The 10469-nt window shown below is 36.9% G+C and overlaps 1 protein-coding gene across 2 annotated transcripts; it reads left to right on the top strand.

Annotated features, from left to right (window-relative positions):
• Nucleotides 1-253: 253 nt before the first annotated feature.
• On the top strand, nt 254-10178 carry LOC114186074 (mediator of RNA polymerase II transcription subunit 33A-like). Of its 2 annotated transcripts, XM_028074087.2 has the most exons (12): nt 260-775; nt 901-949; nt 1083-1254; nt 2035-2351; nt 2464-2555; nt 2644-3007; nt 3127-3337; nt 3423-3537; nt 5293-5454; nt 6424-7069; nt 7457-7663; nt 8838-10178. In XM_028074087.2, exons 1-12 carry the CDS (start codon nt 452-454, stop codon nt 9953-9955), a joined length of 3777 nt encoding a protein of 1258 aa, XP_027929888.1. In that variant the 5' UTR covers nt 260-451; the 3' UTR covers nt 9956-10178. The 2 variants fall into 2 exon arrangements, with proteins under 2 accessions (XP_027929887.1, XP_027929888.1); XM_028074086.2 differs by having other exon boundaries at nt 254-775; nt 901-1254.
• Nucleotides 10179-10469: the final 291 nt, after the last annotated feature.

Genomic DNA, 10469 nt, shown 5'->3' with positions numbered 1-10469 from the left:
AAATGTCAACCAAGCAAAAATAATACTAAATTAAATTATATAAAAGACCGAATTGTTTAATAAACTAAACTAAATATTTGGATTGATTTATTTTTAAAAAATAAAATGATCTCTAAATAAAATTGAATTATTATATATTGTAAGATTGAAAGTTACTACCCGGTGAACGGAAATTGAGATTGTGATCAATATAGCAATGATTAGGTGTATTTACTAACCCCGTTCGAACGGGGACTAAAATCACAATATTACAAAAAAAATACGCAATACTGTCCCACTGCATTCGATTCCCCAACAGCCCCTAATTTTTTTTGCGGCCAGAATGAGAGCAGCAGGAACTAACAACTAACACCTACAGTAGACTAGGCTGAGTGAACAGCATGGAGTCGGAACTGGAGTGGAACGATGAAGTGCGCGAAGGGGTTCTGAAGAGGCTAAAGCTGTGGCAGCAATGCAGCAACAAAGCCGCAGGGGCACGAGTAACGGAGCTGGTGGAACACTTGAACACACTGGGCATTGCGCTTCCCAGTCCCGAGCTAGGGGAACTATTAGTCTCACAGATATGCTTCGACAACAACCACCCTTGGATGTGGAAGTTCACGCACCACGCCCTCTCCTCGCGCCTCCTCTTCCCCCTTCAAATACTCTCTCTTCTCGCTTCCAACGCCATACCTCACCGCCACTCTCACCCTCACTCTTTCGCTCTCTTCCTCCCTCTCCTCTCGCAACACGCGTTCTCCTTTCACCCTACGCCGTCTCTCTCCTGCAACCGCAAGTAACAAACCCTAATCGCTCTCTCGCTCTCTCGCTCTCTCGCTCTCTCGCTCTCTCGCTCTCTCGCTCTCGTTACTTAATCTATTGGTTTCACTTAGTTGCGTAATCGCGTTTCTGTTTGTGCAGGATCGTGAGTTCTGTGGACTCCGCGCTTCGGATTTCGGAAACCTACAAGGTGCGCGATCTGGAGATAGGGCACGTGTTCGTGCTGTTCTTTTTCGAGATTGTGATTTCGCTGCTCGATTGTATGCTGATCGATTGGGGATTTCAAGTGACGTTTAGTGAGAAGTCGAGTTTGGTTGCTGCAGGTAAGGGTGAGGATTGTATGGACATTGATCGTAATGTGACGCAGAGTTTTGAGAAGAGTGAGTACCGTGAACAGATAAGGAAGCGGAATTCATTCACCGCCTTAGAGGTATTGGATCGACTAACCGAAAGCAGAAAGGCTACTATTCTGCTGCAGTCTGTTCTCTTGAACATGTATTGTCTCCTACTTTGTATATGATTTCTGTCTTGACTGTTTTGTCCGTAATTGTTGTGGTGATTTGTATGAAACATGTTTGCCGTTGAACCAATTCACATGCTCAAATGATATGCTATATTAGTGAGCTTCAAGCAACTTATGACTTCGAGTTTTGTCACTGCCTGATAAAACAACGTGGACAGTAAAAATTGTTCTCTCTTCATCATATTGCTAGTGTAAGATATCTCTGGTTTGATGTGTATATTATATGTCATAATATGGTTTGGTTGTGCTATTTTCACTTTAGTGGCAATAAATAAATAAAGATGAGAAATCATTTATGGAAGTGGTTTCCTAGTCTTGTGAGTTGTGAATGCTTGAAGTTACTCAAATGAGTGCAAATTCCATCTGCAAGAAAAGATGGAAAGAAACACTAGTTTATATGGTAGATTATGCCAAAATGAGAATTCATTCTATATTCCTTGTACCTTTTCCTACTTTTTTCTTCCACCAATTGCTATTGCTATTGCTATTAGATACAAATGCAATCCCATTGACAATGGCAAGACAAGGTAGACTTGGATGACTTGGACTATACCTAAATGTTTTCTCATGTACAATCATGCTTTAAAGCCGCAACATCATGTGGGAGCTTTCTTCTTCCATGGAGAATCAAGATGACAATAGCGGTCTAGTAGGCAGTTTTATTGTATTAATATATTTACATGCTGTGTAGGATTTGTGCTGGGAAATTGACTAATATTTTTCCTCATTTTGTTGTTGATTATGTATAATAGGCCCGAAAAATTCAATTGCCTCCAGCAGAGGCTGCAATTTCTTGAATCCCTTGAGTTGGCCTCATCGGAGCTAAAATTAGTAAACCAAGTCCTAACAAAAGTGTCTGCAAACATGCGTGGAGTTTCACATTTTGATTACTGCCCAAGTAAGCATCAGCTGGTTGGGACGCTCATCAATATGGCATCATGTAAGATACCGTTGAGATGCAACTACCGGTTTTGTCAGTCTCCTTGTTGGGTTCCTTTTGACATTTATATGGAGAATGCTATGGATTCTAGACAAATTCCTACAAAATCAGCTATTGATGTGCTTACAGGTAAATTCTCTTGAGTGAGTTTTCATTGGATTTATTATTGCTTAATCTTAACAGGCTTATTTTCAGAAAGTTATGTGGATTCAGTTTCCTAATGTTCATCAACTACTTGCAGAAGGAATCAAGACACTTCAAATACTAAACCAGGCTAGCTGGCAAGAAACTTTTCTAGCACTTTGGCTCTCAGCCCTTCGGCTTGTGCAGCGAGTTGAGACTGGTCCACAGTAATGTTTGTTTTTATTGAAATATTAACCAAATATTTAACTTATCACCCCACCCTCATGGTTGATTGCAGGAACGTGATCCTCCTGAAGGTCCTATTCCCCATCTTGTGGCTCGTCTATGTGTACTTTTATGCATTGTCCCCTTGGCAATTGCAAATGTTCTAAGGGATGCCTCTGAACATAATTTGTCTTCTGTTCAAGTGTCTATGGAATCAGAATATACACATGAAATGAAAAGTGATGATTCCATGAAACTTGAACTGATGTCATCTGTTCAGGTCCTTGGGCACTTTTCTGGCCTCCTATGCCCTCCTACATTAGTTATTGATGCAGCCAATCAGGCAGCTAGAAAAGCTGCAAGCTTCATTTATAATTCTATGAATGGAAAGGGTGAATCTGGCAGTGGAATTCATGCTAATGCCAATACAAAAGCAGGTTAATTATTTGGAACTAGATCTTTTACTTCCATGGTTCCATCTTGCATTATATGCATTCAATTTTCTTCATGTCTATTTTTCTGCTAATATCTATGATACTTCTGAATTATCTTTCAGGTGGGAACTTGAGGCATCTCATAGTGGAGGCTTTGATAGCTAGGAATTTAATGGATACATCAGTATACTTCTGGCCTGGTTATGTCTCTACATCTGTTTTGTCTTTGTCAGATTCATCACCTCTAGAAAAATCTCCGTGGTCAATGTTTATGGAAGGAACACCGTTAAACAATACTCTTATAAATTCTCTATCGGTGACCCCTGCCTCAAGGTTTATTTCTTTTGTCAAATTTGATCTAGTTTTGGTGTTATCTTAACTGCTAATTATTGACCTTCATAATTTTCTTCTGTCCTAGCCTGGCAGAGATAGAGAAGTTATACTATATTGCATTAAATGGATCAGATGTGGAAAGGCCAGCAGCTGCAAAGATTCTATGTGGTGCATCCCTTGGTCACGGATGGTATATTCAGGTGAAAAATCCTATTCCTACTAGAGGTATTGTAAATTGCTAGTCCTCCTGTAACAAAGTTGCTGAAAAGTGCTTCAGGCTATTCCTCGGATGTATATTTCTTAAATCATGTAGTCTCACTCCCTCTTTGCCCCTAAAGTTTATCAATCTTGTTATGGATAATGTTAAAATTGTATACTTAGGTTTGTAGATTTATTTTAATATGATTATTAGAATTGAGAATGAACCGTGCATACCTCTACCCTAAAGATTAGCTCAAGGTAGGAGGACTAGACTAGTAATTTTAAAGGGTGTTTTAGCTATATACTTGGTCAATGTAGGAAATACTAATCTTGTCTTAGTCTAGCTTTTATGCATACTAGAATGATGGACTAGTTTGGAATCTGCTGGATCTATTGGCGTGGAGTTGAGGCAAACAATTATTGTTTTAATGTAAATACGTAGTTCATTGGTTTTCAACCATATTTTGAATTATCAGACCTCATTTGTTTTTCACTCATTATTCTGTACCTTACTGCATGGTTATCAAAATCACGAGTCAGCTCATTAACTCTCATGAGCGTACACTCTTGTATTCACAAAAGAGGCTAACTCGTTTGCCAACTCATTTTTGAGTAAAGGTGTGAAACTTTTGTCAAATTGCAAGTTCCATTTATGTTGAAAATGTTCCAATCCCACATGAGAGGAGCAGACCATCACCCCTTGCTCTTGAAGAACCTATCGAACCACGCTGCGATCAGTAGTGGAGATCCTGTGAAATTGCACTCCAAAAGTGGATTTTGTGACCACTCCAGCCTTTTCATGTTGAAACCAAAAGATGCTTAAAACAATTGTGTTCTGGTAGGGAATGTTTCACCTGCCGCCCCAGTCAACACGGAGGTGATGTGTCAGGTCATGGGTAGGGTCATGGGTGATTTTCCTCTCTTTTTTATTAGTTGGGCCTCAAGTTATATCTTATTTGAGTCCAGAATTTCTAATTGGCTTTTGTTAATTAAGAACTGTTATTTATTATAAAATTATATAATGATGAAATTGAAGAAGAATAAAAAAATACAAGTGTTAAACGTGTAAAAAAATAAAGAATAGCATATACTAATAATAATTTTAAACTAAATAATGCATAGTTTATGATATAAAAAATAAAATATAATAAACTGGACAATACACTGGTTTTGTTCCTTCAATTTTTGAATGTAATGTATTTATTGTACCAGGATATTATAGTTTACTATTTTTCTTTATTGAAATTAAAATGTTTAAATATTATATTGTTTATTAATACTCTAATATGTTTTTATTAAGTAAACTCTAACGAGTTTATGGAGCCTGCATAAGTTTATGTATACTCGATTTTGACAACCATATCTTATTGCATGCTTGGTTTATTCAAATTTTGTAGATCCCATTTGATGGCATGGCACATTGACTAGCTGGGACCATTAATTGAAAATTTCATTTTATTCATTAGTTTAACTCACTATTTTGGTTTGACTTTTAACAGTTAATGGACCTGGATTTGAGTTTGACCGATTTGAACCTGCTTTTGTTTCTCCTGTTCTCTAAACTGGAAAAAAATGTTATGCTTTTGTTCTTTGCTGTGTCGACTGACGACAAAACCTCGCATTAACACTGCCCTTTTCAGATATTAGTTTTTTCCTTTGGTTGTAGCCTATGATTAATTTATGGTATTGCATTCTTGAATGTTGTATCCCTCATTATTTATTGTTTCTGATATCAACCATTGTCTCCTCGGCAGGAACATGTGATCCACTATGTGGTTAAGCTTCTTGCTTCTCCGTTACCTACAAGTCATGCTGGATCTCGAAGCCTTTTGGTCGATAGTATGCCCATGCTATGTGCTGTTCTCCGTGGTGCTTCCTCTGTTGATACTGTTCATATACTTTCTTTACATGGTGTAGTAAGTGATTCAGCTCTATAATTTATTTGATGGCTATAAGAATATGATAACTCTTAGATTCTTTCTAAAAAAGTTATAAGGATGGAAAAGTATTTTTGCGTTAACTTGTCAGTTGACAGATTTTATCAGTCCCTGCTTTGTTCTTGGAATTGACCTCCAATTCAACCTTGGAATCAGAATTGGACTATCAAATTCTAAATTTCATGTTTCATATTCCTTTTAGAATGGAAAATTTTATTATTTATAAAAATTCCAATTTCCATGGTTGCAAAAACAGTTTACTAAATCCATTCCAATTCTTTATTTGGGTGGTAAAATGTGCAATTCACAGCTACTGTTGAAGTGACATGTGCCTATGCCCCCCTTCTCCAATTCTTTTTATGATAATGAAGTGAACATTAATTTTGTGTTCTTCCACAACTGAAATTAGGTAGAAAAGATAGTTATCGAGAGATCAGACAGCATTGAAAACATGTAGGATGAATGCTGTGTTATTGGTGTCCTGCACCTCAATTTATGTGGCAATTAGTCAGTCGTTCCACTTTAGAATTGCATCCTTTCAATATTCCTTGTGTTAGGATGGCCCTGTGTTTTTGTTAGAATAGGTTAAGGTAGCTATATTCAAAAGTTGTTACCTAAAACTCTCAAAAGTAGGCTAAGTAAAAGACATTGTATCACACAGATCTGTTGTATATAAATATGACCACCTAAAGGAGACCTTTATAAGCTCTGAAAATATATTTTCTCTATTTTTTTTTATTTACTCAGTGCTTTAATAACTTCTTTTTTTCCGTTAAAAAAAGTAACAGAAAAGTTTATATAAGTGCATTTAAACGAGCTGAAGCACCCTTAGATAGTTAGTCTATTTCAAGAACTATTTCTTATAGCAATTTGTATGCAAACTTTTTATATTTTCTTTACCATTCATACTCTAATGTCAAGTATTTTTATCGTATATTCTTTGTGCAGGTCCCAACAGTTGCCGCTGCTTTATTGCCTCTCTGTGAGGCGTTTGGCTCAATCAAACCGACTTCAAATAGCACCGGCGATGAGTCTTCAACAACATACATGGCCTTTTCGTTAGCGTTTCTTTTCCTTATTCGATTATGGAAATTCTGTAGACCCCCTCTTGACCTGTGCATCACTGAATTAGGAGTTGCAGTTGGAGGTTTGGAGTATATCTTATCATTGCACAATCATCGTGTTATGTATTCCCAAGATAAGCGGAAAAGCAATCCAAATCTCCCCGAGTCTGCATCTGTTAAACCTGTGTACATTGATTCGTTTCCAAAATTGCGGGCCTTGTATTGTCAATACAAATCATGTGTTGCTTCAGCCCTTTCTGGTATTTCCACTGGAAATTCCATTCATCAAACTGCTAATATGATTTTAAGCATGATATATCAGAAAATAAGCAAGGTTGGAATTTCATCAAGCAATTCTTCGTCACCTACTAGTAGTAATGCATGTAGCTCTCTCATAAATTCTGGTGATGATGCTTTTCAAAGACCTATGCTTCCTGCATGGGAAGTGCTGGAAGCTCTTCCTTTTGTCCTTGAATCAATTTTAACTGCTTGCGCTCATGGGAGGATTTCATCACGAGAATTGACAACAGGTTGGCTAGATGCTATCTTTATTTCTCTATCAATCAAGTTTATTGTATCCATCAATTTGGTCCCACCTTTCTTGTGTCTTTTCTAATAGTTGATTAATTAAATCATGAAAATTTTGCTTTAATGACATAGAGTTGTTTACTAATTCCTGATTATTTTCATCAAGAAATAATTGTTTTGATTTTAATATTGCAATACTTACGGGGAAGAGATCACATCAAACTAGGGCAATTGGGGAGCACTGATTCTTAATCAACTACATATGCAATTAACAAGTATTTAATTAGAAAATCTTTGTTGTTGAGTCTTAAGAAAATTCTTTTTGGACAGAAGTACATGTATTTCTGGTGTTACATTCATGTAATCACACTTGTGTCATTCACTTGCAGGTCTGAGAGACCTTGTTGATTTTCTTCCAGCATCGCTTGCTGCCATTATTGATTACTTTTCTTCAGAAGTTACTCGTGGTGTATGGAAACAAGTTCCCATGAATGGAACAGACTGGCCAAGTCCAGCAGCACTTCTTCCATCAATTGAATTGGAAATAAAAGATATATTAACTCATGTTGGCGTTGAGGTTCCTATCTGTTCTTCTGGTATTTCTTTGGTCCATTAATCTTATTTACATGTTTGATACATTATATGGTCCAACGAAAAATAAAGTATGATACATTATAGATGGAAGTCACTCAAGATACGTGAACTGCTCCAGCATTTTATATGTTAAGTAGTTGCAGTGACTCATTGACCAGAATAATTCATGTGTTTTTGATCTTCACAACTTAAAGAGCGGCTTGATATTATTCTCAGCAGATTACGAGAAATATGAATCCACTGTCTTGCTTATCAGCAACAAATTGAATTCTCTTTCTATCAATAAGCTATTTCTATTTATACGAGTGATATATTTTACATTTGTTATTCACCCAATGTAAATCTAGATAATGTTGAAATGATGTAGCATCATTTTCCACTATAGCAAGAAGCGCCTATCCCCTATGTCAAGGACTGTACACATCCATGTTGGCCTGTTTCATTTGTCACCACCCAATTCAACATGATACAAGTTATGATCACTTCCCTGAGCTGTTCAAATCAATGCTGAAATTTGCTATTTTTAATTATTGAACATAATCGAGTTGAGTTCCTAAATGCCTAACTAAAGATGTTTTTTTTAAAAAAGAAGCACATTCATCACATTGTAGGACAATGCTGTTAAGGTCATTGAATGCTTTCAAGTCCTTGTACATCACGGTAGTTTTGTTATACAGTGTCATTTATTAATGAATACAGCCATTTTTCAGTGGTAAACCTCTCAATTTTATCGAATAGGCCATAAATACATGGAAAGGGTTAATGTTTTTTTATATTTATTTATTGACTTTGCTTAGACTGGTGAATATTTTAATTAGCTGCTTCTTCTCTTGACTGGAGAGCTCTTTAGATTTGAATTGTTTGACAAGACTGGAGTGCATCTTTAAATGTTGTCGTAACTTTTGTTTATTACATGAAGGATTTAGGGTAATTCTCTTGAGAAACACTTGACATGATGCAAACTGCTAAGTGAGAACACATTTCATCCATATATGTGGCAAGAGACGGTGGTGTAATTTGGGGGATGAATTTATCCTTAACATTACTGACATAAATCTGCAAACTTAATTGTTTTCTAATATTTTCTTTTAATTAATAGGGATTCATAAGCTTAAACAATATGATGATATTATTTTATTTGTATTGCTTATGAGTTACGCCTTTGTTGTGTGGCAGGAGGTTCACCGGTAACGCTGCCTCTACCAATGGCAGCTTTGGTCAGTTTATCCATTACTTTTAAACTTGACAAGAGCCTGGAGTACATGCATGCTATTACTGGAGCAGCTTTGGAAAATTGTGCATCTGGTTGCCCTTGGCCTAGCATGCCTATAATTGGCTCTCTGTGGGCCCAAAAAGTTCGCCGCTGGCACCACTTCATTGTTGTATCAGGTTCCCGATCTGTGTTTAGACAGAACAATGAGTCCGTTGCTCAGCTGTTGAGAAGTTGTTTCACCTCATTCCTTGGAACATTGTCTGTTTCAACCTCAAAGCTGAGTGATGAATGTGGTGTGAATGGCCTGTTGGGTAACACTATTACTACCCCTGGTGCTTATCCGTATGTTGCTCCTGGATTCCTTTTTCTTCGATCTTGTCGAAATATACACAATGTACAGTATGTAAACGATATAATTGTAGGTCTTGTGACAGAGTACTCTAATGAACTAGCTGGCAGACGGTCGGATGCTGGTTCGCGTCACATAAAATCCAACCAATCATCACTATCCCTGGCCGCCCAAAGTGCAAAAGAGGTGGCAACACTTGGTGCAAGTCTTCTATGTGCCGCAGGTGGTATGCTACTGGTCCAGGAATTGTACAAGGAAACGATTCCTACCTGGCTGCTCTCATCAAGAGATGTGAAGAAAAACAACGATAGTGTTGCGTCGTATATACTAGAGGGTTATGCTATGGCATATCTGTTGATATTGTCAGGGTCAATTATATGGGGTGTTGGGTCCAAACTACCACCAGGGACTTTCTCCAGAAGGAGTCGTACCATTGAGGTCCATTTGGACTTCTTAGCCGAAGTCATGGATAAGAAAATTTCACTCAGTTGCAATCCTATTACATGGAAAACGTACGTCTGTTGTTTCGTAGGATTAATGGTTAGTCTTGCACCTGTATGGATTCAAGAAGTGAGAGTGGATACTTTGAGGAAATTGGCGTGTGGATTAAGTAGATGGGACGAACGTGAACTTGCACTCTCTCTACTACATAGAGGGGGCATGGCAGCTATGGGAGCTCTTGCTGAACTTGCCACTGTGATTGAGTGTGAACGTATGTTGAACTCCTCATAATTTGTATTAAGACGTAACAATATAATATCGAAATTGCTGGAGAGAAAATAGCAAGTCTAGTCGTGTATTCTTGAAGCGAGATAGGACTTGCTACTTTATCCCAATACCGCTAGTGTGGACTGTGAAGTCCCAATCTTAGTGCTCCACAACTCTAGTATCTCATGATATTTTTTGTAGAAAAAGTAATTATTGCTGAAAAATTTATACTTCTGTTCTCGTCTGATATTTATATTTAGATGTTATGTATCTCATCAGCATAATATTCGTGTTCAAAGTTAAATATTCACATTATAATACAATGATACAGTAATGATTAGCTAGTTTTCTTTTATTTTCTGCAAAACAAATTTTCAGAAAATGAAGTATTATCATTATTAAATACTATTGAATTTACTGAGGAAGATATAAAACTATAATAAGAAATTTTTGCATTAATTACAATGAGAGTTAAATCTTATTAAATAAGAATAAATTAAAGAGAAAGTTGTGAAAATTTGTTCAAATTGACAAGATC

The sequence above is a fragment of the Vigna unguiculata genome, chromosome 5 (genome assembly GCF_037176805.1).
Source record: "Vigna unguiculata cultivar grain cowpea cultivar isolate G323 ecotype 2 chromosome 5, ASM3717680v1, whole genome shotgun sequence".
In the NCBI taxonomy this organism is placed as follows: domain Eukaryota; kingdom Viridiplantae; phylum Streptophyta; class Magnoliopsida; order Fabales; family Fabaceae; genus Vigna; species Vigna unguiculata.
The sequence above is the reverse complement of the archived record's forward strand: the minus strand, read 5'-3'. Positions and strand labels throughout refer to the sequence as shown.

Bases quoted from the DNA above. Each gene is read 5' to 3' on its own strand.
- LOC114186074 (XM_028074086.2), top strand. From the start codon at position 381: ATGGAGTCGGAACTGGAGTGGAACGATGAAGTGCGCGAAGGGGTTCTG. The intron at 1,255-2,034 runs GTATTGTCTCCT...TATGTATAATAG, and splicing joins CAGTCTGTTCTCTTGAACAT to GCCCGAAAAATTCAATTGCC. The intron at 2,352-2,463 runs GTAAATTCTCTT...AACTACTTGCAG, and splicing joins AGCTATTGATGTGCTTACAG to AAGGAATCAAGACACTTCAA.